Source organism: Rhea pennata, chromosome 10 (assembly GCF_028389875.1).
Source record: "Rhea pennata isolate bPtePen1 chromosome 10, bPtePen1.pri, whole genome shotgun sequence".
In the NCBI taxonomy this organism is placed as follows: domain Eukaryota; kingdom Metazoa; phylum Chordata; class Aves; order Rheiformes; family Rheidae; genus Rhea; species Rhea pennata.
Window position 1 is genome coordinate 8086496 of NC_084672.1, and position 24763 is coordinate 8111258.

Here is a 24763-nt window from a genome sequence, read left to right on the forward strand (position 1 = left end):
CATGTTTGCCTTGTCCTTCCGTTGCTCTATGTGCACAAAGCATTTGGAAAAGCATGAGGCAGAGGGAGTGTTCTGGAAGGGAGCAGAATAGGTGCTAGGGCTGTACACTGAGCACTTACTTTGGCACAGACACAACGTGCTTGTCAATCCTCTGGGTCCTCAGAGCATAAGCTGCCAGTCATTGTGGACTGATAAGCTATGAGTAAAATGTCAGCAAAGGATTCAGTGAAGAGACCACCAGACTAATTCATGCTAGTGACTTTAATGGAATTGGAAGACAGTCCTCTAGGGAAAGGAGGGGGATTTAACCCTGCTGACTGATAGGGTTTGTGTATGAGATGTTTCAAGGGCTGCACTGGTGCTTGTTAGGCAAAATGGCCTTGATAAGTGTTCACACTCTTTGCCTTCCTAAATCAAACAGGGATAGCATCAAGTGCCTTTCTTAGGCCTTCTCTGTGTGACTTGTGAGCGAGAGTACTGAGTTCTCACACTGTCGTATCGAAGCTACTTTGGGTGATAAATCTGTTAAGAATTCTATTTGATTATGATCCTTTTGACCATTTCATCTTGATGAGGGTGACAAACTGTCAGAGCTTGCCTCAGCCATAGACCCCAGAGAAGCAGTTGACAGGAAAGAAAACTCTTCTGAGATATGGTTTCCGCCTTGGAAACTGCCAGCTCTGCACCGTACTGTAAGAAATAACTGGGCATTTGTCTGGCCAGGATTTAAGTGCCTTTCCTGTTCTTTGTTGCTTGTTTTAGGCTGATACAATTCACAAGTGTAAAGAAAAGAAAGAATTCCTGGTGTCTCTGCTTCCATATTTGTACACTACAGAGACTAGGATACTTGTAAGAGAGCCTGGAGGGTTTCCCTGGCATGACCTTTCCTCCCGGAAGGAAGAGATAAAAGAGGCTGGAAGGCAATACCTTTTAGCTGTATGAGACCTAAAAGGCTCCAGAGCAGGTAAAAATGTTTGGAAAGACTCTCTGTGACTCCAGTGAAGGCTTCAAGCTGAATCTGGAAACTGAGATACTTGTTGGCCATCACAGCAGAACAGAGGACCTCACACTGGGCCTTCAGACCTATTACTTCTTTATAAACTGCAACGTGTCTTTTAGAGAACACACTCACTTCAGCTCACCAAAGTGTAAGAAAGGAAAAAATTGGATCCTGTGTCTATTGTGGAGGTTATAAAGTAGGGAATCGTCATTGCTCTTGCTCTTATGTCCTCTTGGCTATTAGCAGTGACATTGATACCTGTGCACGTTCATTTTTCCTCACAGCCTCTCACTCAGTCAATTAAAACTTAAAGAAACCTTTAAAGATGGAGAGGAAATACTGTTCAGTATGCAGTTTTTTTTCCTTCTCACTAATTCTCTTCAACAAAATGAATCACATCATAGAGAACATGTTCCATGGAAGGTACGTAGTCTGATTAAAGACATCATGTACTTTTCCAGGAAAAAAAGTTTGTCACTAGAATTGATATAACCATCAGAAAAGAACTGGCATGTGTATTTTTCTTCTAATTTATTTTTTTCAGCATTACACCAAAAGCACATCTGTGCACAACAGCTGGATCTCCAAATTCCACCTGTTACCAGTGAGCAGGACATTGCAGACTGAGCAGGTCTTGCCTTTAAAAGTGTTAATGTCTAGCTAACAGTCTGGAATTAAAGTGGACATGCTGATGGGTGTTTTTGTGTCAATCTTAGACCAGCAGTGCTATGAGAATGCCAGTAGCATAAACAGCTTTTGCTTATATTTCCAAGATTTGTGCAACTGTTCATTTTAAACCTTTAAAACAAAACGAATCTTTGTGCAAGTGTGTGCATATTTAAGGTCTGTATTGCTGGCCGCCAGGGAAATGACTATTCAAAGCATCTGTCTCAGATGAGTTCTACCTTCTGGAAGGATTTATAAAGCACCTATTGCCAAAGTGCCTACATGTTGTTTCTGAATGTCTCTCAGTTGTCAGATTTGAAATTGTCTTTTGAATGAGTGGCTCTGTGATTGTATAAACTCCAGCAGTTAAGTATGAGTCCCAGGGGTTGGAGGCAAAATGCAACCAGACGTGATGTATACTCGAGTGCACTTAATTCCTTCCAGAAACAGGGACTATGGAAGCTTATGGACTTTAAGCTTGTAAGCTCTAATAGCTTGAGCACTCAATCAAGATTCCAATTGTACTAGGTGCTGCACAAATATGTGGCATGGTCTCTGCCCCAGACTGCTTGCGATATAAATAAACATGATAGCAACGAATGAATATACTGAGAAATAGCTGTGTAAAGTGCAAAAGGAGGGAGCACTGGCTGAGATAATACAGTGTGCCAGGCAGGAGCCGAACCTTTTGTTTCGTCTCTATAAACGGGAGTGCTTTACCTCTTATTAGAGGTGTGATTACCTTTGGGAATTATATCAGGAATCAGGTCTGAAAAGGCACTTAATGAAGCACTAAATCATTAGCCATCATTTAATAATTTGAAGAGGATGTTTCTCATGTGTAAGCACATAAGAGGTAGTTTCATATGAGTAGGAATATGCTGGTTGAATTACTTGGAAGCTGATTTGTAGAGCTCTGTTGGATCATATTTTTGACTGTTCAGTCTCTGGCTTCTCTGGTCTTCCCTGTCCATGGTTACAGGGTAGTCCTGTAACTCAGTATGCCCTTTGAATCCTAAAATCTTTTCATGTGATCCACATAGCACCCCTTCTGTAGCAACATTTTTCATTTTCAAGAGTCTTTTTTCCAACACTGAAGTGGAACAAAAATAAATAATTTACTCAGAAGACCAACAGAGGCACAGAGTTGTCCATCATACTGCCCAGAGCTACAAGCTGTGAGCCAGGATCAGAGCAGAGAACAAAATTTAGGAGATGGTGACTCTCTGTCTCTTCCTCTGTCTGCAGCAATTTCTAGCTAACACTGTCCCGGTAGCCCAGATCTGAAGGGGTGACCTAGGCATAAAAGACTCCTTTGTCTGTGCTTTTGAGCAGTCCAGTTTTACTGGCTAATCCAGTTGCTGTTTGGCTTGGGAAGCAGTGGAAATTTTCTTTGTTGTTGCTCCTGTTTCCTAAGCAGAGAATCTGAAAGTTGCATTTGTCTGTTTGTCTCCTAGTTGCACTCCTGCCCTGATACCCAAGCTGCTGATTTGGAAACACTTCAGAGAGTTTCATTCTTCAGAGTGGCTGTCTCCACAGCTATTAGAGGGAGTTTTTAATGTTTTTTGATTATAGAACAGCACTTATTATTACACCTTTTAAGATAGGGCAACTTTATTTATTCATCTTTTTACTTAAAAATATAAATGAGTTAGTTTCCCTTGAGATAGCTGTATTGTCAATTCCATTGTAAGGTTTTAGTAATGTATTGCTGCAAAGAACAGAAAATCAGAGGAAGGCATCTAGGCAGGTTTGTGAGCTTTTCTTTTTTTCTTTTTTTTTTTTTTTTCCCTTTTCCAACATTCCCCCCCCCCCCCCCCATTCCTCCTTGAGACAAATGCAAAATTCTGCACTGGGCATGCTATCAAATTCTCTGATCTAGCATATGGCTCATAGAATCAACTTTCTTGTGCTCTTAAACTTCCCCTCCTTCTGTTCCCTCCCACTTTTTTATTTATGTATTTTTCTCTCTCCTCTCTTGGTCTTATGTATGGTCTATTATCTGCTTTTTCTCTATCTCCATGTCTCAGGCTTACTCCTTATCTCTTCCGATGCCAGAGAGGATGCTGTTGGTTTAGCATATGGTGTTAAGAGGTGCCGATATTATCACAAACACCAGTTGCTTGACTTGCTGAAAGTCAATTGACACATCCATCAGCTTTCTGTCATTCTCAGTGAAAGTCCATTTTCTCTATGACTTTCTCAGTGAAAGTCCCTCTCTTCTGTGACTTGTTTGCTTCCCATGGTGTCTTTTGTATGTTTAAATTTGTTCAGAAGGTAGGTAATGTTCTGGGGATGCTTGCTGACAGCTGACTTGAAGTGTAAATTACAATGCTGATATCAACTCCAAATTTAAAACAAATGCAAGGAGATAGCACTTCACACAGTGTAGGTGTGAACTTCTTTTCCAGCGTATTGTGGATGCTAAGAGCTTGTGCAGATTAAAAAATTGACTGGGCAAAATCCAGCAATTTACATCCCAGAGATTTCATAAGCTTGTGTTGGTGCCTTTTTTTTTTTTTTTTTTTTTTTTTTTTTTTTTTTTAGCTCTTAGTTGGTTGTGATAATATAATAATCTCTATAATAATCCATAATCTCTGGACTGGTTCTAGCTGTAAGTTCCCTCTGGTTTTGTACTCTTCCCTACTCTTCCCTAGGCCACTGTTGAACACAGGATACCAGACTTTTTGAACTTTCAACCTGTTCTGATACAGGTGCTTTTTTTTGTAGAATAGCTAATTAACTTTGTGTTTAGAATATCTGTTTTTCAGTTTGCTTCCATTTTACCTACAATTAAATTGTAAGAATATAAGACTATGGTGATTTCTGGGTCACCTTTTTCTGACCCTTTCCTCATTGGCAACGGATCTTCATTATCCCATTATAAGCAATTCAGGCTCCCTTTTCAAAGTCATTAGGTTGTTTGCTCCACCACTGCCAAGAGGATGTTTCTGAGCTTCATTTTCCAATGCTTAAAACCCATCCTTTAATTTTCAGTCAAAATTTATTTATGGCCATTTTGTATCCATTTGTTCTTGTGCCAAATTTGTTCTTTAGCTTAAGTAGTTCTTTGCTTTCATTTGTGTTTATTTCTCCTCCACCCCAGTGTGCCTATGGAGAACAATCAAATCACCTCTAAAACCATCATTTTGCTAAGGCGATCAAACCATGATATTTTAGACTCCTCTCATAAGATAGTTCTCCATCACTCTAATCACTTCTTTAGCTCTTTTCTGTAGCTGTTCTTTTTGAGTACTGCACACAGCTGTTCAGATGAAGCCTTGTGTAAAGACATTCATGCTTTCCATTCTCTGCTGGCAGTGCCTTTCCTGAGATCTGATCTGTCCTTCTCATGGTCATATCAGCCTCCTGGATCATACTTGTCATCTTTCTCTAATGGGCTAATATGTTCAGGGTGTCCTCTTGTTTCCCGATTGTCAGCTCCTGCTCATAACAGAAATTCTTATTAAACCCTTTATACATAACCTTGCGTTTTTGACTGTTACATTTCATCCTATTTCTATTACTGTAGGACTCAAAAACACTGTTACTCCTGAAAGAGATTTTAAACTCCTTGCTATTGGCCATAGCTCCTGAATTCACACTATCAGCAAGTTTTGTTAGTACACTGACTTCTTGTGCCAAGGTCATTAATGAAAGTATGAAATAAGATCAGTCTCAAAACTTACCCTTGAGGACTTCCACATGTAACCTCCCTCCAGCATAATAATTTCTCTTTCAGGACAACTCCTGTCATTGCCTTTTTAACCCACTTTATAATTCTTAAATATTCTCCGTTTTCTCCAGTTTAGCTTGTAATTTCTCGTGTGACACTGCATCAAATGCTTTATTCAAGTTGAGATGAATTAGATCTACTGTATTTCTCTTGTCTAGAAAAATCAGTTATCTTATCAAAGAAAGCTCTCAGGTCAGCCTGGCTTGATCGACTTTGGTAAGTCCATTTTATCCCTTAAAACTGTGTTATCTGCTTTATAGTTTACCCTCATGTCTTTAATTATTCTTTCTTTCAAAATTTGTTCTGAAGCTGTATGTGCTACTTAGGTCAGTCTACTGAGTCTGCACCTACTTACGAGTAACTGTAAAGTATGTGCTGTAGGACATACAGAACATTGCATATTGCCTATGCCAAAATCCTTGTGATAAATTGTCATACTTTAAGAGATGAAATGTACTAGTTTGTTTCCACTTTATTATAGTACTGTGTACCATCATGGACCTAGATGAGGATATGCCTGCTGGTCTGGATATGGGAAGTCCAGCTAGCTATGCTTGCAGATCTGTAGTATTGTTTCAGAAGTAGGTAGGTGCTTGCGCTGGGATCTAGATAAACACAACAGTTAGTCTGCTTTTTTCGGGAGAGGTCTGGATTTTACATTCCACTTTACTATCTGGATGGATTTACTTGAAGCCTGGAAAAGAGAAGTGAAGAAGTGAAGGCTGTTGAGGAGTGAGCTATGGCATAGTCAGGAAGAGTTTAGGTTTTCTGGGTAACTGTGCTGAAGAATTAGGGAGTGAAAGTTTACAAACCTTCAAAAGTGTTGGAGAATCCAGATTTGCTGCTTAATTGGCTGATAGAAGAATTGTTGACAGTGTTGACATTATGATGGTGACATAACCCTACTGAAACTCTTTGCAAATGCTCATAAGCACCCCCAAATTAAACCAAATGCCTCATGGAACTCCTTAGATCTCTTCTGCACAGAGGTAGAAACGCTTTGGTCTTCCCCCTAACCACTCTTGTGTTCTGCCTTGGGATTGAGGCATTACCTTAGGGCTGTAAAGGCCACTAGAAATGTAGGTTTGTAGTATCATCTCCTTTAAGGATATGTACATGGATTTGAGCTTCAGGAAATGCTTTGAATAGAGTTTTTATTTGCTTAGAGGCTATTTATTTTGTGCCAAACTGAAAACTAAGGGAAAGGCTGAGTGATCAGGGGATGTAACATTCCCCTTTTCTGAGCATGCAGGAATGGCTTACAAATCACACAGACTTCCTCCCACCAGCTGAATGCCTGCTGTGTAAATGGAGGTAGAAAAGCAGTAAGAGCATGATCATGCTTCCACTGGTTAGATTTTTAGCTCATCTGCCGATTTGATGTTATGTGTGCATTTGTGGGCTTTTCTTGTGCAGTTTGTTTGTAATACTGGTGTTGAACTCTGAGCGATTCACTGTGAAAGAGTTACATTAGAGAGGGACAGAACTCAGTGTCAGCAAGAACCAGCTGTTGAGTTTTTCTTATTCTCAGATGCTATTTGAACACAAAATGAACAGTAACTTGATGACAAAACTATTTGTTTCCTGCTACAGGAATAATTGGCTCGGTATGGAAGTTAATATGATTTTATTTGGGGATTGGGTTATAAAGAGATTACATTGTTAGGAATCCATGGGCATGGTGAGTTTTGTAGCTGTATTTATTCAATAAGCTGTGGGCACTTGAAACTTCACAGTGGTAAGCCGGGCTAGAACATGGAAGGTTCTTTTCCAGACATATTCTGCTGGAACAAGAAAATCCATGTGGCTAGCTGTATGGAGAAGCGACCTGCTTCCAGAGAGTGGGGAACAGGCATAGCTCAGTGCAGCTTTTTAAGCCACAAATGATAGTGAGCAGCTTCCATTCAGACAAGTGCTGTGCAGAGTCAAACAGCTGAGTTGCTTACTTATGCGTTAAAATGACTCAGAGCACCAACAGATTTCTCTGTGCATCTCTCTCCTCTACCTGTTTCCTCTCTTAAGAGCTATGGGCACAGCTGAAGCATCATGAGTCTTGATCTGAGCAGGGACCTTTATATGCCACTGTAATAAAAGACATTGGTGTAATTAAAAGAAAACAAAAGACTTTTTTTTTTTTTTTTTATTTAAAGCTAATAGGAGGAAAGATGAGGATTGAAGCTTGTTTTGAGAAAATGGAAAACAATGGAGGGGAATTTGGCTTGAAATACTGACATGGATATCCCCACTTGATGCAGAAATTATCATCTGCTGATGTGGATAGAGGCACCAATATCTGCAATGGGCCTGTGCTAAGTTTCTGATACAAGGAAATAGCTATAGGGCAGCAGTTTAAAGATTTGCTTCATTACTTTCGATATGTGGGTGTTGCTTTCAGTTTAATGGTCACTACAAATCAGTATAACATTAAAGCTAAAGGGCTAATGGTCTTTTAGAATAACTGAGTCAGCTGCAGAGACTGGATCCTCTGCTGGTAGAAAACATTGCGGCTCTGTCAAAGTCAATGATAGGCTGTCAATTTAGACTAGTTGGGGAGCCTGGCCCAGGAGACTGAAGATGAAGGTTACAAAAATTATCAAAAAAATTGACATTATTTCTCCATCTCTCTTCTTTCCCCAGGGCAGCCATTGAGGCTCTGGCAGCTTTGCTGAAATCAAGTAAGCTTTTCTTCATATTCTTCCTGACTTTCTCTTCTGTGCTGCTGGACAGAATGATCCCATTGGATCTCACTCCCCATTTGTGTTTTTCCTCCACCTTAAATCCCAAAGAGAGCTCTGCTTACAAAAGAGAGGCAATAATGTAGTAGTTTTGTGTACATCTGCTGTGCTTAGAGCCCTGTGGCTCTACAGATATGCCCCTAGGATATGATACTCTAGGTCCCAGGGAGCAAGCTGCTGCAAGTCTGTGAGACTAGACACTTGTTTTGAATATTCAGGGAACAGTGTTTGCCCTGGGGCTTAGTGCAATGAAAGAAATGTAGAGCTTATGCAGCCAGCTAGCAGTGCTTGTTGTTCCAATGTCCCTGTAGCATGGGGCCAGGACCGCTCTGTCCTGTGGACTCTGGTAGTGTTGTACTGTGTGCTCATCTGGTAACCATGCAGCTCTTGCCAAAGGCTTGGGAAACCCCTGCAGTCAGAAAGAGATGGCCTTATTCCCCTTTGCCAGCTTCTCAGGCCTGATAGCATGAGCTCCGAAAGACAGGGCTGGGACCTGGTGTTTGCTTGGGCACAGCCAAACTGTGGCAGGTTGTACTTAACATTGCGTCAGTGTTGGAGATCTTAACATGGATTCCCTGTCATACACTGGTGGTGTGACTGTTCCTGAAATGAATGTGTTACCCTTTTTTGCCTTTATCCCATCCAAAAACACTTAGCTTTTTATTACTAGAATTTAATAAAGCTTTGATTAAGAAAGAGCACTCTACTATTGCAGACAATCTACTCTGTAATAAATCACGGTGGTGTACTGCCCTTCTCTCTCTCCCTCCTCTTCTTCCCTTCCCTCTTCTTTTCGTAGCATTAGGAATAAATGCATTTGTGAAAAATTGTAGTCCTGGAAGCAGTGCTTAAATGAGCATGCTGCAATGGGATTGTGTCTGAGTTGCATCAGCTCAAGTGATGAATTCTGAAATAATGCTCCAATATTAACCTTGCTACCTAAATTTAAAGGTCACATTATTGCAACAAGGAAGCAACTTCTGTTTCAGACACTAAATCTTAATAAAGGAGTGGTGGGGCAGGGGGGCTATGCCAGAGCTGTTTTCAATAGAAAAGCAAAATTAACATTTAGAATAGAAAGGCATTCACAGAGAAGGATGGAAAAGTGAAGCAAGAGCTGAAAGCTCAGTGGGGCAGTTTATGGTTTTTTCCAATATTCCTCTTTTATGGTAAGTACTAGGAAGTGAAATTCTGCTATCTCAGGGTATTTACAGGATGAGCTTTTTATTTCAAGGCTTTTTCTAGACTTAGAGCTGAGGACAGTATATGGAAGTGAAGAACCAATTACCAAGGGAAGCTTTGAAATAATCTCTTGGGGATTTCTAAACCCATGTTGTAAAAGGTCAGTGCAAAAGAACAGCCCTTTTATCTGCTGAGGATTATCTAGGGGATCTAGAAGGACTGGATCCAGCTCCAAATTCTCCTAGCCCTTTTTCCTCTGGAGTGAAAGAAATTTTAAAGCCTTTTGCTCTCACAGGAATTTCAGTTTGTGTGGCTCTTTTCAGCCCATCTGGGCTGTGGAACCAACCATCTTGCCTGTTTTTTCCACTCACGTTTTTTGTGCTTAAGTAACTGCGTAGAGGGCTTGCAAGACTGGAGGAACACATTAATCATTTGGGTTGTTAATGTCAGGTGCTTTGTTGGAGTTTTGCAATAACCCACTTGCTGAGCAATGCTAGTGAATTTCAGTTTTTGCTGAGGGTGAAGAGTATAAAAGATAGGGCAAGAAAGCACCCAATTTTGAGGGTCTCCCTGCCAGGCTGTTGCATCCTTAACAGCTTCAGTCTGAGTGACCACAAGGCTTACGATTATGTGTGGAAGTTCTCAGATGGAAAGCTTCCCTCTTGCTTTGGGCAGGGGACTAGAATGAGAAAACACACGGTAGTTTTAAAAGGAGCAGACAGATGGCAGTGTGCCTCCCTGATGGATTCAGGACCATTCATCTTCAGTTCCCCTGGCTTCCTTTAGTCCTCCCTGAAACTCTGTCCACCTGCAGAGCAAAGGGTAGGGTGGAAGCTTTACATTATGGCCTTGTCTTTTATTAAACAGAATGCCTACTGATGCAAAATGCCCACTTAACAAGTGAGAAACACTACAAGAAGCAAGATCTACCTAGAAAGAAGGCATCAGTGTAAGAAAATTACCACTCCAGCTGTAGTAGGAAATTGTCTCTCCTGGAGACTTGTCTTTCAGAGGGGAAAATAGAAAAATTGCCAAAGAAGTGATGGGATGCTACAAACCTGTACTTCATCTGCAACAGGAAAGAAAAGCTTGGAAACTTAGAACAGAGCCAGAGGGGCTTTAGTAGTCTTGTTCCCCAATACAGGAATGGAAATCCATAAGGAACACCGAGATGGTGAATAATGGAGGAACAGAAGTTTAGGTCACTTATGACAGCACTGCATCTTGCTATCAGTGGAAGCTTGGATACTAATACAGAGAAGATATTTCTCACCTGACAGTTCATTTTTCACTCCTGACTTCTCTTTTCCAGCAACCCAGAGTACCTTCTGAATCCTGAATCCATGCTGACCTCCTGTGGGTCCTTGTCCTCATCCCTCTTGCTGCTGTGTTCTCCACCTGCTCTGCTCACATGCAGGAAGCAAACAGCTTGTAGCAAATCTTTCCTCCCTTGCCTTGCAGCTTTTTTGTTTGCTGTCTCTCCATCATACTGTTAACTCTCTGTAGCAGAGCTACACTATTATACAGGCTGAATATGTTGCTTATTAAATATCTATAAAGGAGCAGAAATGTCATGAGAGCACCAGGAATCTTTTCTCTTGGATATTACAGTGGAACTTTATATTTTACAGATGGCTGTAGAGCAACTGAAGCATGGTGAGCAAACTATCTTTTCCAGTGCCTCTTCTGTCCCAGAGTACCCCTGCTACTTTGTTTGGCCTCCTGTGACTTGATTGTCCTTCTCCTCTGCACACCTGACCTCATATCTTGCTCCAATCCTGTCGTAAGTTAGGAGAGGGCTGGTGAGCTGAGCACAGACACCTGCAAAGCCCTTCTCCAGCTGTGAGCCCAGGCGTGGAGGGAGCAGACCCTACTGGAGCCCAGGCAAAAGCAGTGCAAAGCCAGGGCAGCACCCCACATGGCTCTATTGCTTCTGGCGGTGCTGAACTCACCTTTCAGAATAAAACTGACAATCTACTTTTAGTTTTTAGAGGTTGAAAGGAAAATTAGATGTCTGATAAGTAAGTGTGGACAACTGTCTCCGGATGTTTGTAGACCGAAGGCAGGTGTGATTGCCCCTGCCACCCCGCAGGCCATGAGGAGCTGACTGGTCTCCTTGCAGCCACATGGTGGCAATGTGATTATAGGGATCCCTGCTCCCACCAGTGCTTAATCCAATATTTATTTTTTGTGAGTAATTTGTTTATCAGCAGGTTATTTTAATCTAATTTTGGTCGTATTTGTTATTCCTGACTATCGGTACTTCCCAGAATTAGCAGCTTGCGTGTCTTTAAGGAAATTAGCTAGACATGATTTTGGAGGCATTTACTCAGCGGATATTGAAGGAAAGGCTTAGGGAAACAGGCAGAGCCCTTCTTGCAATGCTTTCCTAGTAAAATTGTAATGAGCAATTTAAAGATACAGATTATGGTGAACCTCTGATCACAACTCTTATCAAAAACAAAAATTCTGTGAGCTAGCAGCGGTTATTGCTGATGACCTTTCCCCTTTCCTTCTGTATCTTTTCCTTCCTCCTTTTGTTGTCCTTATCCTCTTGTATTCCCTCTTTCCTCCTAGCCTTTTATTTCTCATTTCCTGCTCTTTCCTCCTCATCTTCCATCAGTTAATCTTTATTTAACCTTTCACCCTCTCTCTCTCTCTCTCTTTTTTTTTTTTTTTTTTTTTTTTTTTTTTTTTTTTCATCAGAGCATAAGGATTATCTCATGTAGCTGGCAGGATAAAATAACCACTATCCTCCACTTCCTTTTATGCTAGCATCAAGAAGGGACAAGTGACTTCACAAGGAACAGAAAGGGGTGTTTTAGCACATAAGCACATTACATTTTGTGAAATGCTGCCCTACACCCTCTATATCTGAATCCATACTACTTTGCAACAGATCTACTTGTTTTAGGGTAACCCTGTGGTTAAACCATGCCAGCCAGCAGCACAGTGTCTGTGACTTGTCTTATATTCTATCAGGTACCTATTTTTCACAAGACTTCATTTCTGACCTCTGGATGCATACTTGAGTACGCCTTCAGTCTAGCCTGAAACCTATCATCACAATTTGTAGGATATTGTGATCAGAGTTGAATTTTGCAAATGATTCCTTTCATAATCATCTAAAATAAATTCTGTCTGTCCTTTCTTCCCAAACTCCTGCATGTTAATAGTCTTGATTCCATATTAACTTTATCTCTTTGACTAGAGCCATTTTATGAAAAAAAAAGTCTTTTAAATTCCCTTCCCCCAAGATCAGTCTTCATTCATGAAGATGTCTCAGTCTGAAAGTACCTCAGTGCTCTAGAGAAGAAAATTGGTTCCAGTTCCTGAGGCATGGCAGCCTCCCACTCTGTTTTGCTTCTGGTGGTGTATATAATGGAACTGAAGTGACAAGAAGCTGCATTATCCCTGTTGATATCCTTAACAGTGATTGCTTATTGTCTGTGTTTTGGTGTGGTCAGTGTTTGTGCCTCTAGGGATGGTCAGGCTTCAGAAAGTTCAGTGGTCAAATCTGGAGAGGTCTTCCAAATTCTAGCATCCTTATTTGAATTCTTTCAAACCACATCAGTTAGAAAAATCAAGCTGGAAATTTGGTGCAGAAAGCATTTCTAGTGCATATCTTGTTTCAGCTTTCTGGTTGACTTCCAACCGGAAGATGCTATGAAAATGAAAAACAAAAAATAGAAAGGAAAACTTTTTGGAAAACAACCAATTTCATTCTGGGATTCATTCAAGGGCTTCATAAGAGGTTGGCTTGGTCCTTCTTAATTTTTATATGTTAACGATATAATAAAGGCCAATTAGAGAAAAATCACCATGTCATAATACAGGTTGCAAAATAGCCACTGACTTGGCCAACATTAGGAACTGAAAAAAGGACTTTTAGTGTAGAAAGAAATGAGCTGTTCTTGTGCTTAAACTAAGCGTATGACTGATTACTGATCTATGAGTCAAAACACGGTACTTGCACTTGATAGCGCAAGTCCTGCCTGTGTTCTGTACCTTTTGCCTGTGTTATACATCTATCCTAAGTGCTCAATAAGTGCCGGCACTCTAAGGATGGCTATGATGTTTATGGGGCGGAATTACAGTCTTCCTCTGGCTTTCAGTAAGTGTTAAACTAAAACCAGCTTCTTGTTGGAATTGTAGAGCATACTATGTTTGGGTTCATCCCAGTACTTGATGGATGTCTAGGTTTCTCAATGGAGACAATTCATTCCGTTTCTATAGGGGAGCCCTCATAGCTTCTCTGTGACAAAAATGGTCTTATGTGATGGAGTACAATGATTGTTTTCACTTTTCTTTAGAAGGTATCTTGCATCTTTTATTCTCAAGGGACAATCACTGGAGCAGAGCAGGGAAGTTGGAAGTTTTCTTATTCCTTTCACTCCATTAGGGACTTGGGGTTAATTTAGCAGGGCATTCTTATTTTCAGACCATAGCAATGTATGTTCTTGGCATAATGAATCAGCTGAATGGCATCGACAAAGAGATTTAAATAGATAGATTAAAAAAACCTTTTGTTCTGCCTGGTAAGCAGTGCATATTTCTAGCTGACTGTAATTCAGTTTTGTGATTAAATATGCTGTGTTTTCCAGTGGTCCTTGTGTTCATTGCGAACACTTCAAAGGGAACTGGAATGTGAGGAGGGGCTTCAGAAATGTCCTCAAACAGTGAAAGCCATAAGACTTTTATCAATTAGCCTCAAACCCTAGCCTTAGCTCATCCCTGTACCTCAACACAAAATCAGAATTCTCTCAAAGCTGGGTATTTCTTTGTAGCCTGAGCCCCTTGCTAGTTTAGATGCATCCATAACTGTTTGATACTTCCACAGGTTGACTGTTCATCTTTATCAAATGTCTTTGGCTAACTGTATGGATTATTCAGGCCAAAAATTCTTTACTGGAAAGCGTAAACTTTATCTGTTTAGCAGCGCTGCCCTGGCAGACAAAAGGGGATGGCTTCTTCCAGAATTGTAGGAAATATGAAGAAAACATTGGGTATTCATACGTCATCTGTCCAAGTCTTAGCAGGTAGAATCCAAACTTGCAAAGAAAACAGGTCAAAAGGCAAAGGACACTTTACCAGTTATCACACAGATTGTGCATACCCGTTACAGGAGGAGTGGGTTCTTGCTGCCTACAAATCTGTGCAGTGCTACTTGTACCTGAATGATTCATTCTCACCATCTGTATTTGTGCCAAAATATAGACAGATACACATGCAGGTGCATCCTTAGATGGAGAGACCAACAGACACAGGCAGATGGGGAGGCCTCCTTTTTTCCATTCTGCCTTCTGGAGATCTTGGCATACGTCTTACTATGCCTGTGTGCTACTTCATTGACTATACAACTGAAAAAATATGGAAGGGAAGAAAGAAAAGAAAAACACTGACATCACAGGAAAGCAGGAGAGAAGCGATGGAATGAGCCAGGAGAACAAAAATGAATGTTTTCTTCTCCCTTCAGTAATTCTCATTGTTTCTGATCAAAGTGCTGAAGGAACAGTAGTCCTGCCTCTCCCATCTCCTCCTCACAAACAGACTACCTCACTTTTTCCTCACAGCTTCACTTTTCAGAGCAACTGTTTTGATCTTAAAGGTGACAAGTGCAACAGGAAACACCAGGGAAAGAAATAACAAAGCTGTTTTGTTCAGCTAGCTCAGTGCTTTTCATCCATTGATAAGACAGAGGCGTGGGACAGTTGTGTGTTCCTATCCCTGTAGAGTTGGGATCTAAACGTGGAAGTCTGTCTTGAAAGACAGGAGGAAAGCCCTACAAACGTATTTTGTGATAATTCTATTTTTATTAAAAGAATACTAACTCCTGCAATCAGCTCTGCCCACAGCACTTTTCAATCTTTCCCTCACCTTATCATCGTTGCCACAGAAAGTGTGGACCTCAAGCACTGAATGCTGGGGGCTGTAAATTCTTAAATCTAGTCCAATTTCATCAGCCCCTGAACAATTTAGGGAAGCTCTAAGTCTGATCCAAACTGTCCCTCCCTCCCTCTCTCTCTCTCTTCTTCTTGTCATGTTTTTTATACCTATTGACTTTTACAGAGCTCACTGAGTAATTCTTCAAGGAATGATTGAATGATTTAAGGGATTAGTCATCCTGCAGGTTAGTAAACATGGCAGCTGGTTAAGGATTAACAGGAAATCATGAGTAAGATCATTGGGATTGATGAGGGGTTCTCAAGCAATTAAAGTTTTCTAGCAGAAAGTCAAGTAGAAAAAAGAAACAGAGTGAAGGTTACTGGCAGAGCTAGCATGAGATGGTTAACAGCAAAGGCCTAAAGTACTAGAGAGGGTTGCAGGCCAAGGTATAGGTATCTGGTCAGAGCTGTTTATGAGTGGTAGGAATGAAATAGTTATGGGACAAGCAGAGCAGTACTGAGGTATGTCAACAGGGTAGTATGCAAGAGCAGAGGATGCAGAGCAGAAATGAAGTGTATTTGCAAACTTTTGGTAGTTTGGAGTGCTGTTTGTTGCCTGCTCTGTGGTAGCAATGGTAGAGAAAACTGCAGGACAGAATCAGGTAGCAGAGCTACCCACCAGTGCCTTCCGAGTGTAAGAGTTCATTGATGTACTGCAGAGAGCAGACTGAGATGACTTAAGTGGTGTCATTTCCTCTCTCTCCTAATATCTCCATCTGCTTCATCACTGGGATTGAAGTTTGCTGCCTCATAGCTTCTTCCTGGTTACTCTCTCTATGGCTTCTGTTTTTACTGTTTTCTTCATCCAGTATCTTGCTACTTCCGTTCTTTCTTTCTTAACCTCTAGCTTCTCCTCCTGTCCTGTAAATCCCTGCTGATGGCTTTAACATTCCAGGTGTGAAAGGCCCTGACGGTCTGTTTAATGAACTGGAAATGAATTGGAGCCTACTAGCCCTGGAGACCCCAAACCAAGAGCCATCTGTTGTGAGCTGCAGACACTGATTGGTATTCGGGGAGTACAACTCCAGTCTCGCATATGCTACCTGACCCCATAGGTTGATTAGCATGCTCCTGACAGCCTCTAATGTGTGTCACAGTGAGGAATGTCAAGACTAGTCAGGAAAATATGTTTAGTCAGGGTTGATTTGAAGGGAGGGAGCCTGGAGTCTAGTAAGGCCTCACATTTTTCCTGTGGGGCAGGACAAGGAACAAGTGAGTGAAGGGATGTGCTTTAGAGTTGTCAGATGGCAGAACTTATTTTTTATCTCAAGTTTCATAATCTTTTCCTTAGAGCCCCATCCCTTGATTAAGGGAACATAGCAGCCTTGCTTTTATAGTTTTATAAAAGTAGTTTTTATTTTTTTAATATCTTTTTTTAGCTTTCTTGCTCCTGAATTAAAGCCTGTAAACATCACCTGAATGTGACCTTTAAAATCTCAGAATCAGAATGCAAAACTAAGAAACCCAAACTGTGGGTGCTTGTGCTGATGTTCTATTAAATTTTGAATTCTATGGTTTTCATCTAGTCTTATGATTTTAGGAGAACGGTTATGATTTTCCAGACCCTTTTGATTCATGGGTTTCATTGTACAGGCATGTGTGAGAATGCATTTAGAAGTCAAACGTAATTTCATTGGCTGAGACAAGGTTGTACAGCTACTGGTTGCTGTATTTGTTGATCACAGCAAGATGTTCTCCATATTGAAGTACAGTGCTACATGAGGACTGTGTGACTTCTCTTAACTGATCATACTATTTTTTTTAGCTTTTCTCACTCCTCAGCAGCTCCTTTAATTTCAGGAATAGCTATGGTGCTGTGATCTGAAATGAGGTTTTTTTAGTATATGAAAAGAGATGTGGACCCTATCCCTACTCCACCGGCAGTTTGGTTAAAGGAGAACCTTTATGCTCTAGGATTCTGGAGCAGCCATTTCCATCTAGAAAAAAAAGAGAATGCTTCATTTTTTTTTTCTTGTACAATTCCAAGAGCCTAGCTTAGATATAGCAAATAACAATATCCTAAGTATAAAAAATAAGTTAACTGTGGCCATTAGGCAAGAGTGAGCAGGTGTGAAAGTCTGAATATTAGAAAACTGAATAGACACATGCTTGTCAAACAGCATGAGTCGTGGGAAGACTTTTATTCAGCCTTTTCTCTTTGGTTTCAGAGTCTAACAGCCGACGGGCCGTGAACAGAGGCTACCTGTGTGGATTGCTGAGACTTTATCAAGACTGGCATCACAATGATGTCTCCAACAACTACGTTCATATTCGTAGGGGTCTTCTAATCTGCCTGAAACACATCACAAACATCCAGCTGGGCAGGGAGACATTTCTTGATTCCTGTGGTATGGAGATTCTTTTCACAAGTGTGCAGGTAAATGTTGCTTCTGTGCTTGAGATAGGTTGGTGGCTAGTCCTGGGTCTGACCTACCTAGCTAGCATTGCCAAGTTATATTGAAAAATAGATATTTTATCCTGCAAGAAATTTCAGGGTTAGTTTTATCATGGATATGTATAACATATCAATTAAAAATGATGATGTCAGAATGAAAAGTTTTTTTTTTGTTTTGTTTTTTTTAACAGTCAAGTGAAAACAATTTAATTCAGAATAGTTAAAATGTTTCAGTTTAAGATTAGTGTTAATCCCTGCAGAGCCTCACAGGAATTGTAGTCCCATCTTTTTAATACTTTTTTTTCCTCCTCCTCTATGGAAGTTCCTGTCTGCTTGGACTGCCTCTCCCAAGGTGTAGTCAGTGTCTTCAGCAGAGTTGAGGAGGTATCTCAAGAGATGTTTTATTATTATTATTATTATTTAAGGTATCTGTGGATAATTTTATTCAGTCAGTCTTTCCCACAAAACATTGTTTTAGGCAGACCTTGGTTAATGACACACATCCATTAACTGTCTTTCAGGAGGCCCATTTTTAATCTTGTGGAAGATTAATGTAAATCTATCAAGAAAGGTTAACATTGTCCTGCAGATGGGATCCCTATAAGATACAGAGAGTTCAGGTATAGAATACTAGTGGTTTCCTCAGAGTGTACTCACCAACATGCTTCCTTAGCTTTCTGCAGAGAAGTCTCTTATAAAGAAGCCTTCAATGCTTGACCTGTGCAATTCCACAAGAAATGTTTCCTTGACTTTCTGGCTGGCCAGTGCTTTATCTTTTTTTTTTTTTTTTTTTTTTTTTGGCACCATCACATACAGAATGAAGAACCTGGCCCTTTCTCCTCTAGAAAATTCATTGCCTTATGATCCAGTGTATCTGCTTCTCCATCCCTCCCACTGCTTTCCTGCAGTATTCTCCTGTGACAGAAAGATATTTTTACCAATAGATGCTTAATTGATGCAGTTTTTTCTTTTATCAGCTTCATGAGGAACTGACTGTTACTTAGGGGGAATAAGGATGGCTAGGCACAACAGACCTTCCAAGGGATAAGGCTTCTGTTAATGACAAGTCTCTAGTCTGCAGAAACTTGAATGGGGTGGATGGCAACAGCTGCTTGAGGGCAGATGTCAGCTCATTCCTTTTCAAGAGCCTTCTATAGCCCGTGTTGCTTTCTGATCTAACATCTCCTGATAGCTCAGCCTAGAAGCAACCTGATAAAAAGTGCAAACATAGGGGCACCTTGGGTGAATAAACAGGAAATGGCACACTGAGAATCCAGTAAACAATGAGAACACTAATCCTTCCAAAGGTTAGAAGTGGAGCGGAAATGACAGCTTCAGGGGCCTCCGATTTGCTCTTTCTACAGCGTGCCACTAAAGAGCTCTTGGAAGGGGGAACAACAAGGTTAACAGATCCAAGGCTCCACATGCCCTCATTCCTTCTTTGGGACGTTGTCAGACTTAAGTTCTCTCTCCAAGACATGAAGTTCATTCCTGTTTGTAGGAGGAGTCTGGCAGCCCTATGAGATGGCATTCATGCTTGTCCCTGCTCTATCCAAGATAGAGACTGCTGCTGCCAGTGAAAGAATTCCTCATCTTCATGGCAGACAGAAAATGGGAGATGCATTCTCCTGAGAAGAACTACAGACTGCAGTGAGAGAGAATGAGACAGACAGGAAAAGATAAACAATTCCTGCTTGGGAAAGTGAAGGCTCTTTCTATGTGTAGGCAACATTTTAATTCCTCTAAGAGTTTGCTACTTGTGGCGATTAACCTTGGCCAAATCCTGACTGACTAATGAGGTTTTAAAGATGTTAAAAACTGGCTAGAAAATTTCTCCTGAAATATATTTACATCAGATTGAAATTAAAACATTTTGGGCATAATGGGTTTATTTTAACAAATTCCAGTTGAATCCTATTTGCAAGGCAGGTTTTCGCTTGAAACCTCTGCAGCTGCTGAATGACAGACAGCTGAAATACCTAAGCTGTTAGTGGCCCTAAGCCTATGTCTTTATAGGAAGAGCCTATAGTTCTAAGACTAGAAATAACTACTACTTTGTTCACTTGCAGAGAATTTGGACAATTTTTTGAGTTCCACTCCTACCTGGAATGGAAAATATTTGTAGATAATAAAATCATTTTTTGAAAAGGAAGCATTTTCTGCTTCCATTTCTTCTTCCAAGCTCTGTTGACACTAACATGGAAGTTAAAAGGTGTACGCATGTTAGAAGCTAGCTGACTTTTTGTATGTAGTGAGACAGAACTGCCTGACCTGAGAAAGAAAACAGGTTTGAATGCAGTTTAGGAGAGACTGGCAGATAGAATGTCCTTTGTATTTTATCATTCACCATCTGATTTCTTCTGTTAAGCTCACCTGGTATCTCCTCAGCCTTCTTGCACTAGGTTAATACTATTATATATTCTGTTCTGTATTTCCTCATACTGGCACCCGTTGACATAATCATCATATTGTGAAGTACTTTATGTTGTTCAATCACCTTCCTGGACTTACTGAATATTTTCTGTCCAGCCCAAATCCCAACTATGGACTGTCAGACAATGGTACAAATTATCTATTCTGCCCTCTAGGCTGTTCTGTTTTATCTCATAATGAAGGGAAGCAAAAACTTGAAATAAAAAGGTATTAGAGCATATTTTTACTTTCCTTTTTACCTTGTAGCACATTTCATGCTACTTATTTGACTTATGTTGCTGTTGTAATGGGCTAAGGCTAAGTCTCAAGTCACTAAAGATAACAACATCTTCACAGGCATGGTGCCATTTGAGACCCTAGATAGATACTTGATTGATTAGTCACTCTGCCCGATGGAGACTGTGGTATAAATGCACTGTACTTGGGAAAGTCTGAACCTTTGTTTTCTGAGCATCGTACCTATGTACATTGTACGCATATAATAAACTCTGCCTTTGTGTGGCAGCTGTAATAATTTGCTTGCCCAGACTATCTGTCTCTTTTACATTAAAGACGTACACCTAGTATGATCTTCTGGAGTGTCTTTGCTTTTTTTTGTTTTTGTTTTTGTTTTGTTTTCTTCTCTTTACAGCAAAAATTGCCTCGGTTCACACGTTCCTCATTCTCAAAATAATAAAAAAATAAGTAAAAAATAAAAAAAGGAGACTCAGGAGTCTACTTTTATATAGTATGGTAAATAAATACAGATGCAAAAATGTTCCATACCTTCAAAGTGTATCTGGGCTCTTACAGCTCCTTAAGCTTTTGTTTTCCACTCTGTTACATTGTGCAAGGATTATAGGAGTAGAAAACTTGGGATACTTCAGGAACAAATTTCAAGGCTAGCTAATACATGTTATTCTTTCAAATTGTTTGCTCCAATGATTAGCTATTATCAAAGTACCATTCTGAGAGTACATTACTATGGGTGTAATTCTATTAGTTTACTTGTGTTAGTTTAGTCATGATAATGCTGAGAATATCTGTGGTGAAGACATAGAACCATAGATTTTGGCATGTATTGCCAGCCAAAAGATGTATGTGGGTTTCCCGCAGGACTTTTTTTTATCCATACTAAGGAATGTAGCTCTTCAATGGTATTGTTACCTGTGTTAGCTAGGGATATGATACTATCGCCCTTTTTTTAAATGTGCGAGGATTATAATGTCCTAGAGTCAAGGGATGCTGAATTTTAAATGACATGAGGTCCCTGCCAGTATTCCTGTGGGAAATGAAATGCAGGCACTTGAAATCCTGCTGTTCCAGGCTTATTTCTTCAGTGGTAAAAAGGAAGAAAGAGGAGGAACAGAAAAAAAGACATGAATATATAGGTTTTGTATTCTAATCAGATGAATGTCTTAGTGTTTTCATGACTGTCAGCTCTGCAAAACCTTCCAGGGAGTGGTGAGCATGTGGCACGGGGAATCTTGCAGTAGGCAGGACAATTGTACAAGGCAGACAATTCTAAACATACTTATCCATTTGTTCCTAGGACTGTTTATCTTGCAAGAGTTTGGATCCTATCATAACAACTATGACTCAGATCCTGAGAAAGTGCTACCCCAAGGAGCCTCTGCCTGTGTTAACAGTGAGAAGTTCCTATTCTTTCTCTCTTCCTGGGAATGTTAGGACTGAACCTCCATGTATGGTACCTGAAGGTAAATGGCTGAAGAATGAGTGTTTGGTTGGGGGGGAAAAAAAAAAAAGGAGCATGACAGGAGAATTACATGTGAGAACTGGGAAAAGGGAGTTTTGGCAGCCTGGTCCTGATGATTTTTTTTAAATTAGGCTGGCAGCCTACAGTGTTACTCAGTAGAGTGAACCTACTCCCTTCTATCTTCTCAAGCCTTGGAGATGTTTTTTGGAAAATAAAGTAAAAGGAGAGAGAAAAAGGAAAAAAAATACTGTATTTTCTGAAAAAGATGGAAAAGATTGGATAAGGCAGACAGGAGTCTGCATGGCCTCTGCTCCTTGAAAGCAACAGAGATGTGATTGTGCCTTTGCATGAATTCTGCTCTCCAGCTTTTTCGGTAAAGAATTGCAGCACTTGCTGAAAAGCAGAACTCAGCCACAGGCAGGACAGCCATTCCACAGAGAAGGAGAAACAGCAGAGATGCCATCATACACACAAGAAATTTCACTGTTGCTTATAGTTTCACATGGAAGATGCTCACCTACTAAAATGATGATAGAAGTAAAACACTCTAATCTAGAGAATATAGATTAAGAACATCCTTTAATACTATTGCAGCCAAGCAGAAAATATCTGTATTGCTTTGTAATATGAGCTGGATCCGTATCACGGTGACATTTGTCATGGTTTTGAAAGGCAGTGCTTGGGTCCAAGAAACTTGAGCATTAAAAAGTGGGAGATTCAGTGCCAAATTTGTTTATACTAGATTAACAAATGGGATTAGGTTGGTTAGCTCGGTTGGTTAGAACGTGGTGCTGCTAATGCGAAGGTTGTGGGTTCAGTCGCTGTACGGGACTATGCTGAGGGTTGGACTAGATGATCTCCAGAGGTCCCTTCCAATCTTACCATTCTATAATCTGCTTTAATCACAGTTGTGGTGAGTTGTAGTTGGAAGGAGCATGTGCCACACACAGAGGAGATTGCATGGATTTCTGTGGAAGGCCTGGAAGAGAGATACTAAGCTGAACATCATTTGTCTCTTCTATTTCTGCAGATGATTATAAAAGTGATGGAGAGGAAGAGGTGGAAAAAGATCTGGATAATGATGATGACGAGACTAAAGAGGAAGTACGTATATTAGCCAAAGTTTCTTTTAGCCAAACTTTCCGTCGTCCATTTTGACAATCTGATAAGCCATCTAAGCAGAGAGTGTTCTATGCCCGTAGTCCCATATATGTATACCACATCAATAACAGAAGATACTTGAAAGAATAAAAAGTAGAAAGTGCTGCTGTACATTGAAGAAAATCTCTTGCATATATCATATTAATTGTCATGTCTGTAACCCAGGATGGTGCAAGTTTTAATGACTTCTCCATTCCTGCTGGAATCACATGCACAGTCATAGGTAAACCATGGCTTTGATTTATCTAGGTGTAGACCAGACATGATACTTTACAGAGTAGGGGATATATGCCGTTTCACCTACAAAAAAATGTCTTTTTCTTCCCATATCAAAATGTATTTGGGCTATGTACCTATTGTTAGAAACAGGTTAGTTCTTTTAAGCCGCAGCTGGGGCAGCTGGAATGTGGATTCTTTCTTTATCTGCTGCTTTGCACAGACAAATAATATAATGAATTATTGTTAAATATGTTTCTGATGTCTCTGTTCGCACTCTGACCCGGCTGGCAAAAAAACTCCACCAACTAAGGATAAGCGTTCAAACTTTTCTGATGTGAAAATACATAAAAGCTCATACACAAATGTGAGGTAGTAAACACTCTGCTAATGCTCTTATTCACAAGAAGTGATATGGGGGGAAAAAAAAAGAAAGAAATTAAATTGCAAATACAATCTAATTACATATGACTGAGACATCTATGAAAGGACCTTTTCATTACTTGTCCTCTCTTTTTTTCCTTAAGTATTAAACTGATATGGCACCCAATGAAAAAAGAAAAAAAAAAAAAGTTAGCTCAGTGTGCTAACTTGCCCCTGTCCATCTGTTTTTATCTGAACATTAGTGCTCGTCAAGCTGCTCATTAGGAATAAACTTCATTGTGAATTTATCTCCTTCTTTAATTAGTTATTCATTCAGAAACAGATCCTACGTGTCTCTGAACTAGTTCATTATTCATAAGGATATACCGAGTAGATGCGTTTTAAGTACTATTTGTCTGGTGTGCTGGCTGTATATTTCCCATGACAAATCTCTCTAAAGGGAAAGCAGGCATGGAATGGATAATGAACTTTCAGTTTACTTTTTATTACAAGGTATAATTTGGACAACATTTGCTGATATTGATGTGATTTACAAACATTTTCACAGCTACTTAATGTGCATCCATGCATAATGAGTTGTACCAACTAAATGGTAACGGGGCATAACACTTGCATGAGTATTGTTCAAACAGCTCTACCAAAATCAAAATCATCACAACAAAAATAAAATCTTCTCAGGCTTCCTTCCCATCACCCCAAATCTTTAGCATGTCTGAAGCTGCTTCTGTTAAATGCTGCTGGTGGCAAATCCTTTTAAATTCAGCTCAAATACTTTGTGCAGCCCTTCATTTTCTTTTCAACTTGGCCAAACCAGCAGTTCAAATTCTGCTTTGCAATACAGCTGTGGCTTGGGATTTGAAATGCTGTGGACACCTTTGTGTCTAGGCAAAAATTTTTTTTTGTTTTGATAAATAGACTCATTTCTGAAGCTATTATCAGGAGTAAATCACTTCTTTGATGGCGTTTGGTGCATACTTACTAACAACATGTTGAATTATTTGAATAATACTGTCATGCAATGGCCATTCATCAATGCCATGTCTCTGTCCTTCTCTCTCCCACCATCTGTTCCTGGTGTCTTATGCAATGACTGAATGCTTGACACAGCTTGGTTTTGTTTCTGGTATGTAATATGAAGAGGGTTACACATCAATGCATAATTGCCTTTGAATGTGAAAGTTTCAGATTCTTATTCCTGCTTCACTGATGGCTGA

At 40.1% G+C, this 24763-nt stretch overlaps 1 protein-coding gene across 1 annotated transcript in view; it reads left to right on the top strand.

Annotated features, from left to right (window-relative positions):
• AGBL1 (AGBL carboxypeptidase 1) overlaps positions 1-24763 on the top strand; it is a 290148-nt gene that overhangs the window by 37334 nt on the left and 228051 nt on the right. The window contains exons 7-10 of the mRNA XM_062584021.1: positions 8040-8077; positions 17433-17641; positions 21624-21789; positions 22819-22892. Of these exons, the coding sequence (XP_062440005.1) occupies positions 8040-8077; positions 17433-17641; positions 21624-21789; positions 22819-22892 (487 nt within the window). The remainder of the gene's footprint in view (positions 1-8039; positions 8078-17432; positions 17642-21623; positions 21790-22818; positions 22893-24763) is intronic.